General features: G+C 38.9%; 1 protein-coding gene across 1 annotated transcript; it reads right to left on the reverse strand.

Moving 5' to 3' along the window:
• Positions 1-4913: 4913 nt before the first annotated feature.
• On the reverse strand, positions 4914-27757 carry arfrp1 (ADP-ribosylation factor related protein 1). The gene is made up of 7 exons (XM_083938404.1): positions 27447-27757; positions 23320-23407; positions 18844-18926; positions 14679-14760; positions 14420-14490; positions 13810-13910; positions 4914-8849 (listed from the first exon to the last, which is right to left on the reverse strand). Exons 1-7 carry the CDS (start codon positions 27537-27539, stop codon positions 8762-8764), a joined length of 606 nt encoding a protein of 201 aa, XP_083794530.1. The 5' UTR covers positions 27540-27757; the 3' UTR covers positions 4914-8761.
• Positions 27758-27921: the final 164 nt, after the last annotated feature.

Genomic DNA, 27921 nt, shown 5'->3' on the forward strand with positions numbered 1-27921 from the left:
TTTTCTCGTAGATTTGCTTCTATTTCAACTCACAAATCTGAGAGTTTTTTCACGTAGATTTGCTTAATTTAAACTTGAATATCTGAGACTTTATTTTCCCGTAGGTTTGCCACTTTTAAAAATCGTAAATCTGATATCTGTTGCTCGTAGATTTGCTTCTTTTTAAATTTGTAAATCTGTAAGTTTTCTCCCGTAGATTTGCCACTATTTAAACTCGTGATTCTGATTTTTTTTTTTTTGCTAGATTTTCTTCTTTTTAAACTCGGAAACTGAGACTTTATTTTCTCGTAGATTTGCACCTTTTTAAACTCATAAATCTAAGACTTTATTTTCTCGTAGATTTGCCACGTTTTAAACTCGTAAATCAGATACTATATTCTCGTAGATTTGCTTCTTTCAAACCCATAAATTTGGGAAATTTTTCTCGTAGATTTTCTTCTTTCAAACCCATAAATTTGGGAATATTTTCTCGTAGATTTGCTTCATTTAAACTTGAATATCTAAGACTTTATCCGTAGATTTGCTTCTTTTTAAACTCGTAAACCAGCAAGTTTTTTCCTGTAGATTCGGCACTTTTAAAAGTCGTAAATCTGTAAGTTTTCTCCCGTAGATTTGCCACTTTTTAAACTTGTAAGTCTGATTTTTTATTCCTAGATTTGCTTCTTTTTAAACTTGGAAACTGCAACTTTCTTTTCTCGTAGATTTGCTACTTTTAAACTTGAATATCTGAGACTTAATTTTCTCGTTGATTTGCTCCTTTTTAAACTCGTTAATCTGATATTTTTTCTCGTAGATTTGCTTCTTTTTAAACTCGGAAATCTGAGACTCTTTTTTCTCGTAAATTGGCTTCTTTTTTAACTCATATATCTAAGACTTTATTTTCTCGAAGTTTTTTCTCTTTTTAAACTCGTAAATCTGCAAGTATTTTCTCATAGATTTGACACTTTTCAAACTCGTAAATCTGTGAGTTTTTTCTCGTAGATTTGCTTCTTTTGAAACTCAAATCTAAGACTTTATTTTCTCTAAGATTTGCTTCTTTTTAAACTCGGAAATCTGATACTATTTTCTCGTAGATTCACTTCTTTTTTTAACGCGTAAATCTGCAAGTTCTTTCTCGTAGATTTGCTTCTTTTTAAACTCGTAAATCTAAGACTTTATTTTCTTGTAGATTTTCTTCTTTTTAAACTCGTTAAGCTGTGAATTCTTTCTCGTAGATTTGCCACTTTTTAAACTTGTAAATCTGCGAGTTTTTTCTCGTAAATTTGCCACTTTGCAAACGGGTAAATCTGATTTTTTTTCTAGTAGATTTGCTTCTTTTTAAGCTCGTAAATCTAAGACTTTTTTCTAGTAGATTGCCGTTCTTTAAACTTGTAAATCTGATATTTTTTCTCGTAGATTTGCTTCTTTTTAGACTCACAAATGTGAGATTTTCTCGTACACTTTCTTCTTTCAAACCCATAAATTTGGTAGTTTTTTCTCGTAGATTGGCTTCTTTTTTAACTCATACATCTAAGACTTTATTTTCTCTAGTTTTCCTCTTTTTAAACTCGTAAATCTGCGAGTATTTTCTCATAGATTTGACACTTTTTAAACTCGTAAATCTGCGAGTTTTTTTCACGTAGATTTGCTTCATTTAAAACTTGAATATCTGAGACTTTATTTTCCCGTAGATTTGCCACTTTTAAAAATCGTAAATCTGATATCTGTTGCTCGTAGATTTGCTACGTTTTAAACTCGTAAATCTGATACTATATTCTCGTAGATTTGCTTCTTTCAAACCCATAAATTTGGGAGTTTTTTCTCGTAGATTTGCTTCATTTAAACTTGAATATCTAATACTTTATCCGTAGATTTGCTCCTTTTCAAACTTGTAAATCTGTGAGTTTTTTTTCGTAGATTTGGCACTTTTTAAACTCGTAAATCTGTATGTTTTTTCTCGTAGATTTGCTTCATTTAAACTTGAATATCTGAGACTTTCTTTTCTCGTAGATTTGCTTCTTTTTAAACTCGTAAACCAGCAAGTTTTTTCCCGTAGATTTGCCACTTTTAAAAGTCATAAATCTAAGTTTTCTCCCGTAGATTTGCCACTTTTTAAACTTGTAAGTCTGATTTTTTATTCCTAGATTTGCTTCTTTTTAAACTTGGAAACTGTGACTTTATTTTCTCGTAGATTTGCTACTTTTTAAACTTGTAAATCTGCAAGTCTAACTCGTAGATTTGCTTCTTTTAAACTTGAATATCTGAGACTTAATTTTCTCTTAGATTTGCCATTTTTTAAACTCCTAAATCTGATACTATTTTCTCGTAGATTCGCTTCTTTTTAAACCCATGAATCTGCAAGTTTTTTCTAGTAGATTTGTTTATTTTTAAACTCGTAAATCTGCGAGTTTTTTTCACGTAGATTTGCTTCATTTAAAACTTGAATATCTGAGACTTTATTTTCCCGTAGATTTGCCACTTTTAAAAATCGTAAATCTGATATCTGTTGCTCGTAGATTTGCTTCTTTTTAAATTCGTAAATCTGTAAGTTTTCTCCCGTAGATTTGCCACTTTTTAAACTCGTAAATCTGATTTTTTTGTTTTTGCTAAATTATCTTCTTTTTAAACTCGGAAACTGAGACTTTATTTTCTCGTAGATTTGCACCTTTTTAAACTCATAAATCTAAGACTGTATTTTCTCGTAGATTTGCTACTTTTTAAACTCGTAAATCTGCAAGTTTAACTCGTAGATTTGCTTCTTTTAAACTTGAATATCTGAGACTTAATTTTCTCTTAGATTTGCCATTTTCTAAACTCTGTGGAAGTAAGAGAAATGAGCTGCTCTCTTCATGTGGCTCTAAACTGAAGTTGGTACATAAACCCCTGGAATGAGACTATTCCTTGCTGATTGAGCAGATAATAAACTTGCATCACAGAGCCTAGAATGTGCAAGGTAAGAGATATCGTGCCCATGCACCCATCACCTCGTAAAGATTCTAACAAACAGAGGAAATGCTCATTTCCTCATTTTAGGCACACACACACATATTCCTTAACTAACAAGTTCGAGTGTTGCAAACACAGACACATCTGTCTCTCTAGATAGCCATATAGGGACATGCACTAAAATTCCTTCTCTCAGCATTTAGTGTTATAAGATGTTGCTAGGCAGATTAACATCTGTTGCCACCTTTTTACCTTGGGGGTGTTACCATCAGCCCACCAGTGTATTTAAAGCCGCTACTCTTAGACCACAACAGACTCGTCTGATGTATGACCTGGTTTGTGTTGTATCAGAACTTGTCTCCGCTTTGCAAAGTGCGCCAATAAAGATATTGGTGTGATCTCAAGCCATCGTCTCAAGATCTCTTCTTCTATCCTCCGATCAACGGACCCGGGGAGATAACTGCAGGTTGATCTCAACAACTCCTAAATCTGATACTATTTTCTCGTAGATTCGCTTCTTTTTAAACCCATGAATCTGCAAGTTTTTTCTAGTAGATTTGTTTATTTTTAAACTCGTAAATCTGCAAGTTTTTTTCAAGTAGATTTGCTTCATTTAAAACTTGAATATCTGAGACTTTATTTTCCCGTAGATTTGCACCTTTTTAAACTCGTGAATCAGATTTTTTTTTTTGCTAGATTTTCTTCTATTTAAACTCGGAAACTGAGACTTTATTTTCTCGTAGATTTGCACCTTTTTAAACTCATAAATCTAAGACTTTATTTTCTCGTAGATTTGCCACGTTTTAAACTCGTAAATCTGATACTACATTCTCGTAGATTTGCTTCTTTCAAACCCATAAATTTGGGAAATTTTTCTCGTAGATTTTCTTCTTTCAAACCCATAAATTTGGGAGTTTTTTCTCGTAGATTTGCTTCATTTAAACTTGAATATCTGAGACTTTCTTTTCTCGTAGATTTGCTTCTTTTTAAACTCGTAAACCAGCAAGTTTTTTCCCGTAGATTTGCCACTTTTAAAAGTCGTAAATCTGTAAGTTTTCTCCCGTAGATTTGCCACTTTTTAAACTTGTAAGTCGGATTTTTTATTCCTAGATTTGCTTCTTTTTAAACTTGGAAACTGTGACTTTATTTTCTCGTAGATTTGCTACTTTTTAAACTTTTAAATCTGCAAGTTTAACTCGTAGATTTGCTTCTTTTAAACTTGAATACCTGAGACTTAATTTTCTCGTAGATTTGCTCCTTTTTAAACTCGTTAATCTGATATTTTTTCTCGTAGATTTGCTTCTTTTTAAACTCGGAAATCTGAGACTTTTTTTCTCGTAGATTTGCCACTTTTTAAACTCGTAAATCTGAGACTTTTTTTTCAAAATATACCCGGGTCCATTTTTTTATTTTATTTTTTCATACTTGGCCCTAATATGCCATCGTAAAATTGTCAGATTACAGCCTTAAACATCTGTTTAATAACTTTTATCTGAGCACTTTCATTTTCTTGGCGCAAATTTACCTGGCCGTCAATTTAAACTGAAATTAGATGACTATGCAACATTACACAGTATGGAAAATTTCCACCTCACATTGCTTCTTGAATCCCTTGTGTCTTCTGATACCTTTTTTTTTCTGTTGTTAGGGGAGGACAGACATGTCCCGGAATACAATCACAGGAGACTGAATACGTTTCTGTTAAATTCTTATAGTTCAGACTAGAATTCACAACTTTCTGGCACCTTGTTTGACATATAATTCAGATTAAGACAGATTTATTTTTCTTTTAAACCAGCCATTTATTAACATCTTCCACCAGATGTAACTGACAGAGGACGTCACCTTCTTTATTTGAACCACTTCATACATCCCAAGTTAAACTAATGGTATAAAGTGATTCAGTAGAGGTCTGCAAGATATATCAGTGTGATCAGCACACTTCGGTCATGATATCGATGTAAACTAAATGCACAGTTACTGAGCTGTAGTGTCTCTGCCATTTATGAAAATGAACATTTCCAAAGCCAAACAAATACAGTTTGTTTTGATCAAACTCTGAATGTTTTACAGAAGTTAAAGGATATGAATGCAATGGAACACTTTAGTTTCCATTGGATTGGATGTGTACCACTCGCACAGGTGTGTAAAGACTCCTGTTTTTGGCTGCTGCAACAGTCTGTATGGAGGTCCAGTTAGTTGCCTTGTCTATGAGCATAATACTGAAGAAAAAAATCTATCAAACCACCCCTTCAAATATCAAAATTGTAAGTATAGAATTTATTGTCCTTTTCACTAAGTTGGACCACTCACCAAACGATTTCAGCTCACATTATTTGGATTTGAAATGTCTACACTTCACAGCAGCCACAGAAAAACTTGAGAAATGTCATGTCATGTCACCAACGCTTCAAAACTGCAAGTTATTTGTTGTCACTTAACCGTCATGAATTTATCTTACAATATATGTGAAGCCAAACACGTGATATATAAATAACTTAACAAGTAATGTTTTTAAAGGTTAGACAGCAAGTAAAGTGAGCAATTTAATGAAAGCTCCCTCACTCTGTGGGGCAGTGTGCAGGTTGGAGAGATCAAACGTTGAAGCCAAACATTTTCATGATTTAATTTTTTTTTACCAAAAGGAATAAATTTGTTTTAGAGCGCTCCCTTTACATTTCCATTGTTCGGGAGACATGAATCTTTGATTTCTGACTGTCATGTGATCAGTGTGGACGAGAGTTTGTTTACTTCAATTTAATTTACAGTTAATCATGTTTTTCACACTGGCTTAGTACTATGTATGATTTCAGCACTGCCTTAGTTACAATGGCATGTGACTGAACGTACAGATTGCTGAGGTTCCACGACTACCTGTTGCTGTGTGTGATGGTCTGGTCCTTTCACATCACTTAATCAGGAAGAGAGACAGCTAATGACTCCATTCTTTGTGTATGTGGAACAAACAGCACTGAGCCTGTAGGACTATGACTCAAAAGGCAATTTAAAAAGTATGTAATATTGGGAATCCGTGCAACTGCTAGGCTAACTAGCTTCCACTTACTGAATGAAATAAACTTAAAGGTTGAATCTGGTGAATGAGCAGAACACCGCAACAAAAATAATTCCAGCAGTTTGGTTGCCAGTTTGCCAGTGTGTCAAGCTAAGAGACCGGAGTCTGTTTGAGCCTAGTTGAACCCATACCCTCCTGCAAATCACACCATAAAAACAAGTATTGCAGAGGAGTTTAACTGACAGTTAGTGTTAGCCGTTCCAGCTAAGTAAAGATGAAAGTGATGTTAGCGATCAAGGAGAAACATAGCCATTTGGGCGTGCATTTTAATGCCGTTTCTCTCTTTTCTATCAGTCCATGGAGTGAATGCTTGGCCTTTATTGACTCTGGTTTTTGCCCGTCTCCGATCACTCAGCTGCTGGGACAAATAACGCCCCCTTCACTGAGACTCCAAAGCAGCTGCAGGATTGTCAAACTCAACCCAACAACAGACAACCCTGGCAACCTGCAATGTCCAATGCTATTGGCTGCTACAATGGAAACAGAACGGGACAGAAAGGCATTGTCAAACCTGTCCTAACCCTAAGAATACCCCGTGGGTGTATTAGCTTTGAATAAAGATTCTACATATTCAACCTTTAACAGTACCATGGTTCCTCCCAAATGTTGAATGTTGTAAACGGATAGACAAACAATCACTGTTGCTGTGTCCCAAATCGTGCACTTCCACCGTCAAACTGGCTTTTTTGAGGGGGGAAGTGCGTTCATGCCAGAAGTCGGTAAATGCAGTGTACTGCATTTCTTTTGGAAAAATAAACAGAAGAAGAAATACGATCGTTATTTCCGGTAAGTCAGGGGCGGCAGTGTGTGATTTGAGACAGCACTTACTGGGGGGACTGAGTGCACTGATCGTGTCAGTACATAGGGCGCAGTGCACGAATGTCAGTACACTCACTGCAGTGCGCAATTTGAGACAAAGCATATGTGGAAAAATACATTTGCTGCGTTCCAAACTGCACGCTTTTATTTAAGTATGCAGCTGCCTTTAAGTATGTACTGTTGCATGTAGTTTGCATACTACTGGAGCATAGTTCTGTGTTCCAACACCCATAATACCATTCTAATTAGTATGCCAGTATGTCCCAATACATAGTATGTTAGGGTCTTCTCACACTTACCATTTGTTCCGTGCCAAAGCAGGATTCCCAGCTAAAGTCTAACCCAAGGCCCGGCTGAGAGAGGTGGACTTTGGCACGGCATGAGTGCACATTCACAAGCACGAAAGGGGGTCCTGACAGATGAAAATATTCAAACAGTTGGACGAAACAATTTTTTTTATATTAAATTCTATTAATACTATTCTGACTCACAATCCTTTGCACAGCATACATGAGCAAGAGGGTTCAAGGCACAATGTTCTTAAAAATTAGTAGTTCCAAATGAATACTGTATGCATCTTTATATACTTTGGAAGGGCAGATGCTGTACGTACTAAAAGTTACACAAAAGCATGCTGGCTTGCAAACTGCAAAATATGATTAGATGCAGCAGGAGATCATGGTATTTTTGACATGCTATGTATTGGGCTCAGACCGTATAAAAAAAGTGGATGTAGCATACCCGTCGGTACTTGATCTCTTAACTTGATCCAATCGTCCTTGCATACGGGAGTTGCCATCTTTAATTTCCTCTTACCAAGAAAGGGCATGTATGTGACGTTTCGGGGGAGGGAGATACGTCCATTTGGCTGATGTTTACCTCAGAGGAGAAGTGAGGGCCAGAGGCTAACTTTCACTCAAGAGGCCATGCCCCTAATTATTCATAAACTTTAACCTCCAATAAAGTAAAAACTAGCCTGGTGCAAAAAAATTCACCCCCTTCAGTGTTGTCATGGAGATATGACCTAAACATACAGACTAGAATGTTTTTTTGTACAAGGCCTTAAATAGGTGTAATTATGCTGTGAAAACAGCCTGTTTAAGATGGGGGTCAAATTATGAAACCTGCCCCTAGTGGACACTCAGAACTGCAGTTTTTGGCACTTCCTTATTGGATCGACCAGGAAGTCGCTATGGTGGGGGCTTGATTAGGATTTGCCAAATCTTTTTTCTGGGATACTAGTATTGGTTGTATGGGTATTGGGGTGCAATCAATGTTTTTATGTATTGTATGACGTTCTGAAGTCAGTAGAGCACCATCAAAGTTGACAACAAGACTACTAGCAACACTTGTTCTCTGTGGTCTTACAACCGCCGTCAAGGAATCTGCCAAACCTGTACCAAAAGTGTAGATGTTGTTTCAACAAATATGTCCAAAAAAAGGTTCTTACCTGTTTTAATAAGTGTGCACAATATCTGTAGTATTATTGTTGGTTGATTTTTCTTTCCACAAAATGTGAGGAGAATCCAAATTAAAGAATGTGAGCTAAACATTGTGTAGTTAATCTGATACTGTGTAACACCCTATAACAGTTTTGTACATTTTCTGTGATCACAGTACAGGGTGTTGGTCAGTAGAGCTCAATGCAGACACAGTCACAGCGACCCCAGCCAGCACCAGAGAATGGGACTGCTGCTCACACACAAGGCAGAAGAATTCATAACACAACTTCAAAACAGTTTAGCAAAGTGAAACAGAGTCCATTCAAAGCACATCTGACATTATGGATACTGTTAAAAATACTGTCAAACTGTAACGATCTCCTAAAAGCAAAAATCCATAAGTGTTCAAGGTCACAGCAAACACAAGGAGAGTTATCGAGTCCAGGGTTTACATGGAATGTCCTCAAGGAGAAACTGGCAGTCGAAACTAAGAGATGACTTCTTATGTTATGTCCTTCTGTCTGGGTGGCCTGTGAATGTTTCTGACCACACACTTCACCATCCATTCAATGCCTTCGTTCACTCCATCCCTGTCAAAACAAAGAAGTCATTCAGGAGCATTCTTGTAACGCTCTATTTATATTAAGGTCCTTGTAATAAGCATTAGGTATTTGGTAGTTAGGGCCTCATAAGATGCTCATAAACATTATTATATGTTAATAAGACTATAGACCTTTTTAATAGAAGTCCATTGCTAGGCAACAGCCTTGGTCCTTGTTAACTTCCTGTCAGCTGATGTCATTCACATTCACTGCGACAAGCCTGTGAATATTTTCATTTGTCCAGGTCATCGTTATCCTCAAAGCAATTTCAGTCAAAAGCAACTGGACTTGGATATTTGTCTATGAAGACAGTCCCAGCCTGGTCAGATGCGTACATGAACTGATAAAGCCTCTTGGATGAGAGGTGAAACGTCTTCCTAGACAAATAACCAAGTCCAGTTGCTTTTGACTGAAATTGCTTTGAGGATAATTTACTGCAACATAAATCAAACTTTTGTTTGTTTACAACTTTGAAAATGTCTATAAGACATGTTAATACCAGCATCATAAACAGTGTTTGGTCTAGGTTTACAGTGTTGGGGGGGCATTGTAAAAATCACAAGACAAAAGGATCACAATTCTACAAGCAATAATCAGAGCCACAGTGCAAACTCAGTGTTTAAATCAGTGTACTGCACATTCAGCTACACTCAGCATCAGGAAATGTATTTTCAATAATTGTCCATAAAGGTCCAAATTATATTCCCCAAGAGAAATAGTTCACAGTTAAATCAAAAATCACTTTTTGGTGTCAAGCATAACAAAATAAAGAAAGAATTTCAGTTTGTTTAATTCTGTTTTAGTGATTCTTAAATGACTCCTGTTGGGATCTGACGCTGTTCAGAAAATACAATTAAAGAAAATTTACTTGACTTTCAAGGGGGGCAGGGGGTGCCGTTGGGGGAGTGGGGCGCCTCCTTATATATTGGGAGGGGAAACACTGATAAACATTACTTTAAGACATTTTTTAAGACTTTTAGGAAACATGTTATTATGCACTTATTAATCCCTTTATATATAGTGTATGTCTGAACAACACTATGATTTATTTATGGTTTACAGAGACCCAACAATTCCCCCATGAGCAAACTGCAACAGCAAGCCCACAAGTCTCTCATGTTCACTTTATGATACTCCAGACAGTTTGGGGCAGAAACATGCAGTTTGTCTCCTGCAATAAAAATGTGTTGATTTGGATGTATATGAATATTTCTGCATCCTGGGGTCCATAAACAGTGTTGAAAGTCATAAATTGGGTCCGACTTTAAAGACTCTTGTGGATTCAGTGAGTCCAGCTGTCTTTATGTGTGATGATGTCTGTCCTCATAGGAGATTTTTTTGTATAAATTGAGCTGTTGTGACCTGTGCAGACCCAGGTCCGATCACGTTCTCACTACAGACTAACTGCACCAGAGTTTGTTTGGAAGCTGGCAGAGACCTCCTCTTCTTTAAACGAACTGTAGCAAAAGAGGGAGCGCACTTAAGTTTGATTTAACCTAACTAAATAAGGCTGGTGTGAAAGTGCCCAGAGTATATACAGGGGGGTTTCTGACACGTTCGCTGTGAATTTAATTCTTGCACAAACCTCCAACTGTCACAAATCACAGCATGGATTTTTCTATGGTGTTCTTCAATGTCCTGACGTCGTAACGTGGTATTTTGGAAGCATTTCTGACCATTTTCATTAATTTTCAAGTGGTCAAATATTGTAAAATTTAGCATCAAATCTGTGTAACAAATAGTATCAATGCAAAAAACTGCTGCAACAACTTATGAGACATTAGTGAGCATGAGAATGGCTTTCATATTTGTAAATCTTAACGTACAAAGCTCTTATACACTTTTACAATTTATTTACTTAATACATCATTTATTTATTTATGATGTACGACTGGAAAACCTTGACATAGTGCTGAGCTGCATCAAATGAATCTTTAGGTTCCAGCCTTCAGATGGTGTTCAAAACTTCAATGTGGCATCTACTGTTGACCTGCTGTCTCCCCTTGAACATCCACTGTCTCCACCCTAAACACTCCAATGGCCACCCAAAAAAGAGGTGGCCATGGAAGGAGTTACAGTTAACTATGCTTCTTGCCTGGGCCCTCGCTGAAAGTAACTTTTTAAAATCTTATTTAAATGCTTAATAAAGGATTTATTAACTGTAACAATAAATAGTTTCGCATTAGATCTGGTAGGTGCAAAACACATAGTTGAGAAACGTGAACTTAGTGACACCAGGGACCATAGTAAAATGTGTCCCAGGGGCCAGAGCAGGCGACATTGAATCCTATTTGAAACTGCTGGCTAAGGATAAACTTAAATATGGTAAGATTGTTATTCACGTCGGCGGTAATGACACCTGATTACGTCAATCGGAGGTCACTAAAATGAATGTGGAGTCGGTGTGTGCTTATGCAAAAACTATGTCGAACTCTGTAATTTTCTCTGGTCACCTGCCCAACTCAGCAGGTTATGTACTACAGTCTTTTAAAGTAGCTGTAATTAATCCTCTTCTTAAAAAGCCCAGTCTTGATCCTGAGGTACTAGCCAATTATAGACCTATATCTAACCTTCCTTTTTTCTCTAAGATCCTCGAGAAATTAGTCTCCAATCAGCTGTGTGACTTTTTACATAATAATGAGATATTTGAGGACTTCCAGTCAGGATTTAGAGCGAATCATAGCACTGAGACAGCACTGGTGAAAATTACTAACAACCTTCTTATAGCTTCAGACAAAAGATTTGTCTCTGTACTTGTCTTACTAGATCTTAGTGCGGCCTTCGACACTATTGACCATCACATCCTGCTACAGAGACTGGAGCATCTGATCTGCATTAAAGGAACCGCACTGAGCCATATTTATCAGATAGATCTCAGATCTGTACATGTTAATGACAAATCCTCCATGCACACTAAAGTCATTCATGGAGTCCCACAGGGTTCTGTCCTTGAACCGATTCTATTCACCCTATATATGCTTCTCTTAGGAAATATTATAAGGAAGCACTCCATAAATTTCCATTGTTATGCTGATGATACACAATTATATTTGTCGATCAAACCAGAAGAAACCGATCAGTTGGATAAACTTCAAATGTGCATTAAGGAAATAAAAAGCTGGATGACCTGCAATTTTCTGATGTTAAACTCAGACAAAACTGAAGTTATTGTACTTGGCCCCAAAGGCCTCCGAAACTCAATAGCTAAAGATATTGTTACTGTGTATGATGTTGTGTTGTCCTCCAGCACCACAGTAAGGAATCTGGGAGTTATTTTTGACCAGGATATGTCCTTCGATTCTCACATAAAACTAACAACAAGGACTGCATATTTTCACCTGCGTAATATTGCGAAAATTTGGAACACTGTGTCTCAGAAAGATGCAGAAAAACTAGTCCATGCATTTGTTACTTCTAGGCTGGACTACTGCCACTCCTTATTATCAGGCTGCTCCAATAAGTCTGTTAAGAGTCTCCAGTTGGTCCAAAATGCTGCAGCTCGTGTACTAACTAAAACAAATAGAAGAGAACATATTTCTCCTGTATTAGCTTCTCTGCACTGGCTACCTGTAAAATCTAGAATAGAATTTAAAATCCTTCTCCTTACGTACAAAGCTCTAATTGGTCAGGCTCCGTCGTATCTTTAAGAGCTCATAGTACCGTATCACCCGACTAGATCTCTGCGCTCTGAGAATGCAGGGCTACTCGTCGTTCCTAGAGTCTCCAAAAGTAGAAATGGAGGCAGAGACTTCAGCTACCAAGCTCCTCTCCTGTGGAACCAACTCCCAAGTGTTATTCGGGAGGCTGACACTGTCCCCATATTTAAGAGTAAACTTAAAACTTTCCTTTTTGATAAAGCTTACAGCTAGGACTTACAATAAGATTTTCTTCTGCTTAATTATGCTGCTATAGGCCTAGTCTGTCGGGGGATAATACTTTTCCTGATACTCTGAGCTTCTCTCCTCTCTGTCTGTACCATTCATAATTCCATAATTCTTATCATTGTCATATTCTATCACCTTAGCTGTGCTTGTTTCTACTATTCTGTTGTATTAACTGTCTTAACATATACGTCATATTCAAATTACTATAGATATTATTATAGTTACTGTTAGGCTTTGCTTGCTTGCATCTCTGGAAGTGTGTCTGTCTGTCTCTCTCTGTCCATCTGTGTGTCTTTTCTCTCTTTCTTTCTCCTTTCCTTCCTCCCCAACCGGTCAAGACAGATGGCCGTGCTCCACAGAGCTGGGTCTGTCCAACGTTCCTGCCTGTTATAGGGAAGGTTTTTGTTGCCACTGTACTCTATAGAGGAATTGTTGGGTCTATGTAAATCATAAATAAGTCATTGAGTGTGGTCTTTACCTACTCTGTAAAGTGTCCTGAGATAACTTTTGTTATGATTTGACACTATAAATAAGATTGAATTGAATTGAATAGTTAAATGTTAAGAAATGTATAACGTGATGCTATTATAACACATACATGTTAATACGCAAGATCGTTATTACGTTTTAACTAACACTGATTACAAGGACCTTATTGTAAAACAGCATTTTTAACCTCTTCTGTCCGAATACGTAAGAAGAGCATTGCTAACAGTAAGGATGCACAGCTGGCAGTAACCAGACTGTAAAGGTGCAGCTGATAAAGAATAATGAGCTGCGTGGGTTGATCCTCTGGCAGCCATCTCAGCTACTGACATGATTAACCTTATCAGTTTAACAGAAGTTGATCACCTCAGAGGTCACAAAATCAGATTTAGTTCCTGCTGCTGTGACGATTCTGAGGTAGAACACTCTCTCTATCAATCAGCTTTACATAAGGTAACGTGGACAAAGGAGTGGTTCCTTACAGAGCTATTGTGCTGGATTTTGTCTGACACGCAATTGTTCCTGCTCACACTCAGTGAACCATTTAACATATTTACACAGTACAGTAGCAGTCTTACCCTGTTAGGGCCGTACAAGGCTGGACTAAACAATCTCTCTTGCCAATCTTCGGGGCAGAGTCACTGAAGGCTGTCTTAATGTCCGGCACTGACAAACAGTCCTGAGAGCAGAACAGAAATAAGACGTGACTGAAGGAAAACAATTAATGAGCAAAAAACATACAAAAAGAAACACGACCATGGTCATTGTTATCTTTAATATAATTTTTTATTTAAGAAAGGATGATTCTGGCTCAGCCCTGACATCCTGTAATTGCTTTTGCAGGACAGCTTTCACTTGCATTACATGTGTGAATATTGCAGTTTGAAGCACAAATAATTAAAAATCTAGTTAGTACTTTAACGTGTACACATATTTATTGTAAATGTTTTCTTGTATCCCTTCATTTGATTGATTTTCATGCACTTCCAAAGTTCTTTATGTGTGTCAGGCGCACATGTGTTCTTTGGTATAAAAGTTAGTGTCAAATCCTGAGAATGATTGGAATTTTTGCCTGATACATGAGTCAAATATCAATCAATCAATCGATCCTGAATAAAGATAAAACACAGATTATAATCTGCATTAACCTGAGCATGTTGTGAGTAAGTTAAAGAGATCATACAGTACCGGGACATCCTGCTTGTTGGCCAGCACGAGGAGTGGGACACCTTCTAACGCCTCACTGCTGATCATTTTCTCTGGAGGACACAAGAGTTACATTCTTCATTCGACAATTAGCAAACATACAGTAACTCAAAATAAAGCATTTCATGTTATGACGACAGGTGTTGATTTTATGAACTGATGTGTAGTCTGCACTAAAACACTGGTGCTGGAGTTTTCATTTTTCTCCATTTCATTCAGAAAATAAGAGAAGGTCACTCACCGAAGGCCTCCTTTGATTCTGACAGGCGCTCTTCATCAGTTGAATCTATCACATAGATGACTCCATGGGACTCAGCATAGTACTAAATATAGACATGAGGAATATCAGCTCCTGAGCTGAAGTTACCAACGTCATCAAAACAAAAATGATAGCATCAAGATACCTTTTGGTACCACTGCTGAAGGAGTAGATACAAGTAGTGATGTCCAAATGAAGCTTTATGAAGCATTCTCATTATTTTCTGAGTCTTCTAGATGGAGCTCTCTTTTCAACAAAGGGTTGAAAACACACTGAATCACCATTCATTGAGCCCTTTTCTTCTATTGTGCTTTCTGTCTTTTCTGACTTATAAATGTTTTCATAATGTTGTATAGTCATGTTAAAAGACACCAAAGTATCAAACAATGATGTACATGTATTTATATGTGAGGCCTGTCTGGGTCAGCTGTGCTCAGCTCTGAATGCTAGGATTTGGTTGCTATTAGCGTTTTCTTTAAATATTGTGAATTTATCTATGTAGATGATGCCGGACTTCCCTCGAGATCATGTTGCTCCACCTCAGGTCCATCACTGCCGTGCCCTGACCTGCCGGCACACTCTGCAGTTGGCTCTTTTCACTTCAGTTAGGACGTCGGTAGAAATGTCTCCAAAAAAGTGTTTGTTTGGGTGTGAGGGAAAGCCGTTTTTCTTTAGCTCTCCTAAAGATCCAAGCACCAGGCATAAGTGGGTAGACAGGCTGATTCAGGATCCTAATATGTGGGTCTGTTTAACGTTACGACACTTCACACCTGAGTGTTATGTTACGTGGCCGTGGAAGCGAGCCACTACGGCAGTGGTGGTGTGTGGGAGGGGCCTCTCGCCGGCAGAAAAACAAACCACCGTCTTAAACTGCAGTCGGCCCCTGTAGCATCTAAGCTCCGGACAGGACAGATCTACTTCTCCGCTCCGCGCTTATGAGTACAGCACTGGACTGACAGCAGCCTCAGACTTGCAGCATCTGACCCGGGTACTGTCATCAGTGTGAGCCAGTGTTACCCTGCTGTGGTTTCCCTGTTGTGTTTCTCTAACAGCAGCATCTGTGCTCTGACTCTCTCATCACATTCACAAACAGCTTACCCATGATTTTCAGGCCACATCTCATATCTACTGTGGCGGATATGATTGTATAAGAACGCACTTACGATACTGCCACCTTTGAAAAATACATTTGATAGTAGGGGAGACCAGGAACAGTTGTAACAGGGGACGGTTGTAAGATTGCTCCAATCAGAAACATACATTTTTTTGTTCTGCTAACTGTGACATGGACATAAAACAGACGTGCACATTGCAGCGTCGTATGTGATGCAGCAATGAATTTAATTTTTAGTCTTGTCTTTGCCAAAAATAAGATAAAAGGAGCGTTGTTGTCCTGTAATATTTCTCCTATTAACCGGCAAAAGGAGCGTTTAGAGCTTAACTGCCCTTTGTAGATCTTCCGAATGGTAACCAATGACAACAGAGTGGGCTCAGTGGAACAGGGTTAAGGGGGAGGAGTCACTTGAACAGTGTTTACAGAGACTGCAGAAAGTGCCAGAGGACAGGAAGAGTTTCCCCAAAATCGACAGTTTATTGGGCGGTGAATCATGTCAGGCTGCTCTATAGGAGTCATGAATAATAAATTAAGACCAGAAAAGTAGTACAATAGGTGACCTTTAAACCAAGAGCTCCATCTAGTGGGCTCAACAAATACAACAAATGCTTCATGAAGCTTAATTTGGACATCACTAGATACAAGTACAATTTAGTCATATTCAGGCCACAGTCAGAATAAAGTATGAGATTTCATGTGAACATTTCATTCACAATGTTAGGAGTTAAAAGTTGTAATATGTTAAGGAAAAAGTCACAGTGTTGCAAAGAAAAGATTGCATTAAACCAAAAAGTGCATATTATGATTGGATGGGGTATAGGTAGTGATGTCCAAATGAAGTTTCATGAAGCATTAGTTGTATTTGTTGAGTCCACTAGATGGAGCTCTTGGTTTAAAGAAAAGGGCTCAATGAATGGTGATTCAGTGTGTTTTCAACCCTTTGTTGAACAGAGAGCTCCATCTAGAACAGGGATGTCAAAGTCAAATACATCAGAGGGCCAAAAAAACAAATTTGCTACAAGCCGAGGGCCGGACTGGTTCAATGTTTATTAAAACATATTAAAATGATTGCATATAACCTATTGAACCAAGACCTAACACAGTGTACCGTATTATATATAATAATTAAATAAACAATCCAATATTTTTGTATGGCTCCAGCAGTAATTTCAGGTGAAAACATTTTTCAACAGGATCACAGACAAAAACAAACTTCCTTCAAAGAGAAAACACATGTCCTGTACATTAAATGAATAAAGCAATATTTTCTTATGACCTTAGTTATTTCAAGGAAAAAATTTCAACAGGCAAACAGCAAAAAATAAAATGTGTTCCTTAATATCAAGATAAAAGACACACAGCTTTGCCTTTTACCTCCGTGAACATGTGCTCTGCCTCCCACCTAGCTTAAAACACCCTGTTCTCATCGTCCACCTTCCCTTTAGCCATTATTGTGGGGGGGGGGGGGATGCTGAACGTTGACATCTGCCCTGAATGCTTAAGAATATTGAAGACGGGGCGGCCCACTTGCGGCGCTACAGTGAGTTTGTGGGCTACCATTGCATTGTGGGTAATGTAGTTTTGGTGCGTGAAAAACACCAGCAGGTGGCTGTGGCGTGCAGGCCGGTTCTAATACTAATCAAATATCATTCGGGGGGCCAAGATAATTCATTGGCGGGCCGAATCTGGCCCGCGGGCCTTGACTTTGACACCCATGATCTAGAAGAAGAAAATAATGAGAATGCTTCATAAAGCTTCATTTGGACATCACTAGGTACGGGATTATGTGAATGTGTTTCTGAAAGTCCATTTATTGCAGTTGCTATTTTAACTTGCAAAAGACTAGACTGCAGTCTCACTTTAATTTGACCAGGGTTCCTACACCTTTTCCATAGTCAAATTCAAGCACTTTTCAAGCACTTCAATGTGCATTTTACAGCTTTTACAGCCCCAGCTGTGGTAAATAGCATATTTATATATAGTATATACAGCAGTATAGTATACTGAGTATTACACTTTTAGATAGATTCAATTAGATGTTAATGTGCTTTAAAACACTGCATTGACTCCTCTGAATAAAGTTGGTCTCAAACTGTGGTACTTGTACCACTGATGGTACTCAAACTCTGTGGTGGTACTTGAAGGAATCTCCAAAATAAAAAAGGAAACATTGATTACTAAATTAATATAATACTAAGAAAATACTTAAACTTTTAGGATTCTTGATATGTGATTTGAAACAAGTTTAGCATTTCCTGTCATATATTTGTTTCTGGAAAGTTTCCAGCAGTTTACCAGAAATGTACTGCCCCTTTGCAACCCTAGATGTAAAAGGTTACCTACAATGTCTCAACCACATTTTAAGAATGCTATAGGTAACTGGAAGGTAGGAAATCAATGACACCTCTTAGTATGTTTGTTTAAATAGTTTAGTAATGTAATTAGAGCCAAATAACGAGATAAACTGTGATGGAAGATAGTAAGCAGAGGGGAAATGATTGGTTGCTTGAGAGACCCTTTTTTTTTAACTGAGGCGGAACATCATGTACAAAGTTTGAGAACCACTGTAGGCACCAGCCTGGTGAAGGCTGTAGGACCGCTGTCCTTTTAGCGCCTCATGAGTTGTCTGACAGCTTTGTTTTTACTATAATCTCAAAATAAAGATTTTTTCCTCAAAATACTTTTGTTCTCAATATCTGATTATAGTTTTCCTCAGCTGTGGTCTTAATACTCTTTCAGTCTTAATATACTAATCCATTGTCAGCAAGTCATCAGTTTCAAAATATTTCTAGTTTCCTTTTGAAGAAACTGATTACTGGACATAATACCTTAGGTTTGGTCTGGGTTTGGGCAGTTACATGGTAAAATGGTCAAACAGAGTATTTGAAAGTGCATACACATATTTACATAAGTATAGTTATGAAATCTTATTCATCCATTCTGGTGAAGACAGAGTGTTCAGCCCAGACAGACATGAAGAGTGTGTGTCAGTATGAGGCTGGTAAAACTGTTGGCGTGTAATTCTGAACTCACTTTGTCCCACAGAGATTGGAGCTCATCCTGACCTCCCAGATCCCAGAACATCAGTCGAGCCTTACCCACATCAATTGTGCCAACTGTGAAGGAAAGTGGCACATTAATGAGAATTGTTATACTGTAGAGCCTACTGTGGAGGTGATCACAAAGTGAAGTGAAACAATGTCTGCTTGAGTTTTTCTTTCAGAAAGCAACTATGCAATAATATGATATTCCCTAGTAATTTTTAGAATAGCAAATTCAATTTGTTTTTCAGTTGAAAATCCCCCCCTTTAAAGTTATAATCCTTTAGAATAGAGATAGTGGTTATAAGCGTCTGCTTTGGTGGTAAGATGTAACGGCAGGAGAGCCTCTGGGACCTCATGTTCCAGACATAGGAGCAAGCCTGATTTGCAGTTCCGATGTGCCCTGCACTTTGCACCCAGATAACTCTGAGCCTTTCGATTGGTATCCAAAACTTTTTGTTGGAGATGATCTCCTCTTCCCCGCATGTATTGGAGTGAATGGGCTAATTTTAATTTTTAAATGTCCATTGCAAGGAACAGCTGTATATAAACAGACATCAGGACCGTCGTCAATGCTTGCGCTCGTACATGTGAAAACGTGCTTTTCTAAAGCCCACCTCTCTCAATCGACCTGTGGGCTGGATGTGTTCCATGCCTAGGCAGGGAACAGTTATACTCACACTGGTCAAATCAACTACGCTTAAGCCGTAAATCGAGCTTGGGCAAGATACGAATGGACAGTGTGCGTAGACCCTAAGAGAGGTAATGAGGGGGTCATGACCGTACAATATTAATATATATATTAGGGGTGGAACGGTTCACAAAACCCACTGTTCGGTTCATATCACGGGTGTGGGGTCACGGTTTTTCGGTTCAGTTGTTTTTTTCTATTTCTTTTAGATTCTAAAAATACCATGTACTTGATCTATACCCTAATAATAAGATTATTTTTTAAATAAGATATTCTTAAGGACATGTCATGCAATCATGCAAAAACTGAAATAATAAGGCAGCTTGTTTAGGGATTACTGTAACAATCTTAAATGAAAGTGAAGTGAGATTTTGAAACAGTAGGAGACACATTGCTGCATTTACGCGTTTATATATTTATTTGGAAAAAAGGTAAACAATTGTTTGCCTTCTAGGTAAGAATATAAACACATTAAATCTTTTAAAAAAAAAGAAGAAAATAGGTTTTCTTTCACTAAAATATGCACAAACGGCAATCACTGAACTGACTGAAATAGGCTACATGTTTCTCTGACAAACGTTGTTTCCCTTTAAAGTAGAAAGAGGAAAATTAAAGCTCTGACTGAGAATAATTTAATAATTTTTATGGTCACATTACAGGCAAAGGGAATCAACATAAAGTGAAGAATAACTCAGCCAGCACTAGACTTTCCTTTCTTTAAAATGAACACAAAAAACAATGTCAATAATATTTTCATTCCCTGATTGTCAGTTCTTAGAATCATTAGTTTTTTCCACTTGGACTTAAAGTGCAGTATCTGGTATACAATCATATAATATGGCTGGATTTCTTATCAAAAGTTAAAGTGTCACAGTTTGGCAATCAAAATAAAATGCAATATAAATCAAACTAACAAACACACTGCACTGTTTCAAAACAACACTTATCTATTGTCAAGTTCTTTTGCAAGAAGATCAGTTGGTCCACATTTTCTGCCGCAAGACGAGATCTACTTGCAGTAACAATATTCCCTGCTGTTGAGAAAACTCTCTCACTTGGTACATATGTACCTTGAACAAGTGGATATTTATGTTTGTTGCTTTTCCACCATGCAAGTGGATCTGCATTCACAGGAATGCAGCCTGTGGCTTTGTAGGAGGTGACTTCTTCCTGAGTGATGCTGGACATAGTGGTGGTTCTTTCCTGTGTAGTAAAGAACTCTCCAAACAGCTCTGCCATGGCAGATTTTTTCTGGGGAGGTGATGTATTTGATGCTCCTGGACCTGCTGCTGAGGATGAACAGGCCACCTGGGCTTCACTGGGTTGACCCTGTAGAGGCATAGTAATAGATATAATAGCTAATAATAGTAGTTTTGAAAATATTAGTAACAACAAAAAGCTTCCATGGCAGAAAATAAACTAAAATTATTCTCTACTGGGCAGTGGGGAAAATATATTCTTAAGGCAAAAATATGCTTGATTTCATTAAAAAAAAAACATACATCAATATGATTATGATAATTAATGACAAATTACATTAAATGAGGTTATATACAAAATAAAATTACAATACCTGCTCTTCATTTTCCTCAATGTCTGTGATAATATCACTGAAGATTTCCTGACGAGATGCTTCCTCCAGGTAAGGCAGGGACTTGAACCTCGGATCCAGTGCTGTGGCTCTGTGAAGATATTTCTGAAGATCAGGGTCTCTGCATCTGTCTTGCAGGTCTTTGGTGATGGCTGCCCTAGCATCTCTGATGGTGGGACTGTCCTCATCACTTGGTGTCATGGATTTTATTATCATCTTTTGCAGAGGGATGACCATGGACACTGAGGGTGATGTTTCTGTGCTCATGAGGGTGGTCACCTTCTTCAGAGGTTTGAGAATCTTAATGAGGTCATCTGCGAGTTTGGCCTCACTGTCAGTCAAGATGGACACGTCCTTGACATTCTTCTTGACATCCTTGTCCATTAGGGCAGAATAGATGGCAGCCTGCTGTTCCATCATGTCATAGACGGTGTTCCAACGAGTTGGTACATCATGTATTAGTTTGTGAACAGCTAATTCCAGCATCTCCTGCTTAGATTTCAGGACATGGGCAGCTGTTGTGCTCCGGTGAAAACAACTAACCACCTTCCTCATCTTCCCGAGGAGTCTTGAAACTTGATTTAATGAGACTGCATTTTTGGCTGCAAGGTTAACAGTATGTGCAAAGCACCATATCTGTGGTCCCAGTCCAGCTGTTGCATTGACTGCATTCACCATATTTCTGTAGTAACAGGGATTGTGCTGTTGGCTCTTTCTAGTTTCCATTCTGTTACTGCTTGTGTCAGTGCTTCAGAAAGATGCTCACCTGTGTGGCTTTCATAAAGCCGGCAGGTCTGCAAAACGGAGCTTTTCATCTCCCACTCCAAGTTAATGTAATGAGCAGTCACAGTTCGAAAACTTTCAGTGGCCCTAGAGATCCATCCATCTGTAGTAAGAGCCACGTAAGCTGTGTCGGACAATTCTTTCACAATTTCTTTGTTGTGTTTCTTCATAAAGTTCAGTAATTACTGTGTTGCTGAAGTGACGGCGGGACGGAATATTATACCGCAGCTCAAGTACTTCAATCATATGCTGAAATCCTGCATCATCCACCACGGTATAAGGCTGCATATCTTTCACTATAAACACCCCCATTGCTTTAATGATTGCTTTAGCCCCATTTTACTTCTCACCAAGTGGCTGTTTAAAGGCTGCGGGGAGCAGAAGTTGCTGTTTCTTACCCGACTCTCTCTTCCTTGTGCTGTCAAGTGTCACTCTGGGATGGTGTCTCCGCAGATGCGTTAGCATATTTGAGGTGTTGCCGCTAGCATAAGTAACACGTTTTGTGCAGTGCTTGCATACAGTTACAGTTTTTTTCCACCAACTTTTTACCGCTGTCATCATAGGTTACAGTAAATCCGAAATGCTCCCACACAGGAGAACGAAACGATAACGCTGGCGCATACTCCAACTTTGGGGCTCCTCCCGTGTCTTCTCTTGACATTTTTGCAACTTGCAGCGCTCAACAGTACACGCCTCCTTGTACCAAATGGGAAAAAACTTCACTGGGTTACTGGCGCAAAACTTACGCTACGTCGTACGTCATAAACCGAACGGTACACACGTGTCCCGAACCGTGACATGCGTACCGAACGGGACAGATTTTTTCGGTATACCGTTCCACCCCTAATATATATATATATACATATATATTCATATATATAATTAAGGGTGTGACGAGACCCTCAGGTTACAAGACGAGACATGAGTCCACGAAAATGAGATGAGATGTTAACACTATTTTAAAATGTCAGTATTTTCTTTACAAGGGGTTGATTTTAGCAGAGAGCTGTGGTGGTGCTGCAGGTGTCTTTGCATAGTACTTGTGTTAGCCGCAGTGTAGCCTACAGTACTCACGGAGGTAAGGCAGAGACCGTCCTAGCCCTTAACATATGAAGGCTTCACGTCCGTCAGTTGTCGACACTGTGACTATAACCTGTAGCCTGATGTTTAAGAAGCTGCGGGGCTCACGTGTTAGTGTCACAGTGCTGACGGCACTATCTTCATACACTGCTTACATATTGTTCCTGTAATGCCTTTCTGATTTGACAAAAAAGGGGGGCAAACGTTCACCTTCAGTGGTGTAACAGAAAAGAGATCCACCCTGGATAGTTACTTTTTGGAGCAACAAGCCCATTACTCTTCATGTCAAGCACAACTTAAGATATACTGGAACTTTCACTTACTGTTCAGGCCAACCGTGGTTGTTATCTTTGATAAATTCATTCCCTTATAGTTCTTACTGAACTTTGTTTTGGTTTGTTCCAGAAAGGTCTGCAAAGAGAGACAACAGTGAAATTAATGGATACATTAACAGTGGGGATCAAAATTAGAGAATAAATTATAAATACTTGATTCATTCTTAAATTGTTATTTTTGTTATTATTGTTCATAATTTGATAGAATATCAGCTGTGGATATACCACTGCTGTCCTACCGTGTTTTTTTTTAAATAACCAAGGCACTTCAACAAAAACCTTTATTTTGTGGAAAAAAAAACAGTGATCAAGATTAGAAAACAGTAACCATTGTGTCAGAAGAGAAGATTTCAACACTGTTTTCTTAGGGCTGTAGGATTCAAAAATGAATAGGAAGTGTAGAGGCCCCTTGTTTTGAATGAATTCATCACATTTGCACCCACAGGACATCACTAGTTTCTCACACTGCTCTGGTTTGATCTTGGTCCATTCTGACTCAGTCTCTTCCACAGTTCAGTAACTGGAGTGGTTGTCTTAGACATTACTTTGTGCCAAGGATTTTTCAGAGATTATCTATGGGGTTTTGACCTGGACTCTGGGCGGGCCATATCATTGTTTCAATATTCTTAGCTTCAAGGAACTGCTTCACCTGTTTTTCAGTGTGACAGGGGGCATTGTCTTGAATGAAAACTGATTGGGAGACAATTGCAGTGAAGGTATTGCATGTTGCTGAAGGAGGTTCACATAAACATTTACATTCACTCTGCCATGTAGCTGTACAAGAGGCCCAACTCTTGCACACTTAGTACGTCCACACGATCAAAAACATCCTTTTTTTCTCCATTGTTAAAAAGTTTTCTATGCACATGGTCTCGGCTCAAGAAATATCTGCACCCACCAGTGAACTAAACCGGCTAAAAACGCTGTAGTACACATTCCAGGCCTGTATGTGCTACTGTAACTGAAACAGAAATACACAAACAAAGGAGAAGAAGAGCGGGGGAGACGCTGTTGTGTATAATCATAATACAAACACCAAAGACTTCCTAAATCCTCAACCATGCTAGAGAGAAATCTGTCCACTGTTTCTGGTGTTAGTGGATGAATTATTCTAACCGATACTAAAGTTGTGCGATTAAAGTAAAACTCGCCTCTGTGTGGACGGACCCTTACTTTCTTAATCAAAGACCCTGTTCTCATTCAGCAGCAACATGTGGCCTCTGTGATCCAAACACAAGTGGAAAGTTTTAACTACAGATGAAAATAGTCTCAGGATGCATTGAGGACGCATTGAGATAGGTATGTGACTCTTGTCCCCATTAGGGACTGCCTATTTGTCAGACCCAGCTCTATGGAGAACAGACATCTGTCACGACCAGTTTTTGAACATTTAGAGTCATCAAAGCTCTAGTAATGTTGTGGTATGTTGTGGATATTTTGATGCTCATAGTACGTTTTTGGATTATTCTAATGATGAAAATGGGATGGTGATTGAGGAGTTAATGGAGAGTAAAAACCTTGTGTGTCTTAATGATGTAAGTGGTCCTCGGATCAGAACAGGGTCAATTGTTGAAAAACCCATGCTGAAGGGACCAAAATGTGTGCAAAAGGGCCCAAAATGTGTGCTAAAGTGCCCTATAGGAGCCAAAATGTGTGGTAAAGTGCCCTATAGGCGCCAAAACGTGTGCTGAAGTGCCCTCTAGTAGCCAAAACGTGTGCTAAAGTGCCCTATAGGTGCCAAATGGGTGCTAAAGTGTCTTATAGGAGCCAAAACGTGTGCTGAAGTGCCCTCTAGTAGCCAAAACGTGTGCTAAAGTGCCCTATAGGAGCCAAAATGTGTGCTAAAGTGCCCTTTAGGAGCCAAAACATGTGCTAAAGTGCCCTATAAGAGCCTAGATGTGTGGTAAAGTGCCATATAGGCGCCAAAACGTGTGCTGAAGTGCCCTCTAGTAGCCAAAACGTGTGCTGAAGTGCCCTACAGGCGCCAAAATGTGTGCTAAAGTGCCCTATAGGAGCCAAAACGTGTGCTAAAGTGTCCTTTAGGAGCCAAAACATGTGCTAAAGCGCCCTTTAGGAGCCAAAACATGTGCTAAAGTGCCCTATAAGAGCCAAAATGTGTGGTAAAGTGCCCTATAGGCACCAAAACATGTGCTAAAGTGCCCTCTAATAGCCCAAACGTGTGCTAAAGTGCCCTATAGGTGCCAAAATGTGTGCTAAAGTGCCCTTAAGGAGCCAAAATGTGTGCTGAAGTGCCCTTTAGGAGCCAAAATGTGTGCTGAAGTGCCCTCTAGTAGCCAAAACGTGTGCTTAAGTGTCCTATAGGAGCCAAACCGTTTGCTAAAGTGCCCTATAGGAGCCAAAACGTGTGCTAAAGTGCCCTGAAGGAGCCAAAACCTGTGCTAAAGTGCCCTCTAGTAGCCAAAACGTGTGCTAAAGTGCCCTATAGGAGCCAAAATGTGTGCTTAAGTGCCCTTTAGGAGCCAAAACATGTGCTTAAGGGCCCTTTAGGAGCCAAAATGTGTGCTATGGCGCCCTTTAGGAGCCAAAACATGTGCTAAAGTGCCCTGTAAGAGCCAAAACATGTGCTAAAGTGCCCTATAGGCGCCAAAATGTGTGCTTAAGTGCCCTTTAGGGACCAAAACATGTGCTTAATATGGATGTCACAAGAACTGATACTGGATAGTTTTAAGTTCTAAAATAAAAAAAAACACTGACAATGCCTGTTTTTTTGAAGCACCAGAAGCACCGAGGCACCAGAAGTTTCAGTGCTGTGACTCTTCCAGAACTAATAGGGGCAGTATAGCGAGTGTTCTAGTCAAACTTTGATTCAGAAGTAGGAGATCACGAAAAAAGTGGAACAGGCATAACAAACCCCATTTGGAAGTGAACAACAGCGATCGCTTTGCCTGGTCTCGTCGATAAAAAAGGCACCAAGAGTCGTGTATGGAAGTACTTTGCCTGCGAGGCAGATGACCGTGGAGTTCAATCAATCCACTGAAGCCACTATGCAAACGATTCTACCGCGGTCTTCAGACCAAGGGAAGAAGTGCTTAAATTTTAGCGTTTACCCACATTTCCTCTAACAAAACTATAACGACGGATCAGATAGGTAACGTTATGTTTAACATTGTGATGAAAAACTAAACAAGGAAACGTTCACCAGGACAGCTACGGTACATACATGATGTTTAGATGCTTGTGGACACATCTGTTGCAGTATCCCCAACGAAATTTCAGTCCAAAGCAACTGGACTTGGTTATTTGTCTAGGAAGACGTTTCACCTCTCATCCAAGAGGCTTCATCAGTTCATGTACACATCTGACCAGGCAGGGACTGGACTGATATGATCTGATCTTTTGCAATAATGCCTTATGTTATGGAGCATATGTGCTGTAGGTTTAACGTTAGCCTGAACCTCGTAGTAACGCAGCCTCGGCTAATCGGTTAGCACGCCTCTTTACATTTCAGTTGGTCTTATCAACTAAATAATTTTGCAAATGTTTGCAAACAATTTCATGGTAATGTTTTAACATTAACTACCTGCCACCACCACGTCTGTAAAAATGACTGCATCTACTGTTAGTGATGCGTGTGTGTGTGTGTTTGTGTGTGTGTGTGTGTGTGTGTGTGTGTGGGGGGGGGGGGGGGGGTCCAATGTGTGCATTCTCTGTGAATGACTTAACTCTGTTGGTTGTTGTTATTCTGTATGTGTGTTGTAGAAAAGGCATTTTATATTTTTGCAAATTTGCTAGTAAAGTAGTCCATGTTTAAGTAAATGGGATCTTACAAAATCCTTTTTTTTACTGTGGTATCAAATTGGCATCGAGAATGGTGTATTTTCACTGGTATTGGCACAGACTACTGAATTTTTGGTATTGTGACATCTCTAGTGCTAAAGTGCCTTCTTCAGTGGCGAGGATCGCGCAATTATGTGCCCTTTTTTTCCTTTTCGCCCCTGCCGTTCAAAAAGTCTGTGCACGCCACTGCTGGTTATTGTTTTTACAAACGAGGATGAAAGCAGGGCACCACAACTGTGAACAATAACAGTGTGGACAGACGGGCTAACATTAACCCAGCTGGATAACATTCAGATTAAAATGTAACGTTGACGTACCGTTTTCCCAGCGTTGTCCAAGCCAAGGATCAAGACACAGTATTCGTCCTTCTGGAACATGTACTTATATAATCCAGATAATAATGTATACATCTTTAAACAACACAAGTACTTGCTAACTACTCTTGCCAATATTAGCTTGATATCGTTGAAGTTAGCTTAGCCAACCTATGAGGACACAAACAGCGCCACGTGCCACTGTGGCTTCATTATCCTCGAAGTTAATAAACACGTCTATGAATGCATGTGACCAACAATCGTAGATACCTTAAATAAGTCTATTCAAGACGAAGTTTGTAGCTATGCTCCTACTCTGAAGCTCTCGAACAGCAGTGGCGCTACGTGTAAGTTAACCAGGAAGTACGACTTTAAGAATTGTGGGAAATGAAGTACACGATGTCTCATTAGACCTTTCTATTAACAGGATTTAAGTTTATATAAAACTTCATTCCCAGAAAGCATTTCTGTACGCTTC

Source organism: Echiichthys vipera, assembly GCF_963691815.1.
Source record: "Echiichthys vipera genome assembly, chromosome: X".
In the NCBI taxonomy this organism is placed as follows: Eukaryota; Metazoa; Chordata; class Actinopteri; order Perciformes; family Trachinidae; genus Echiichthys; species Echiichthys vipera.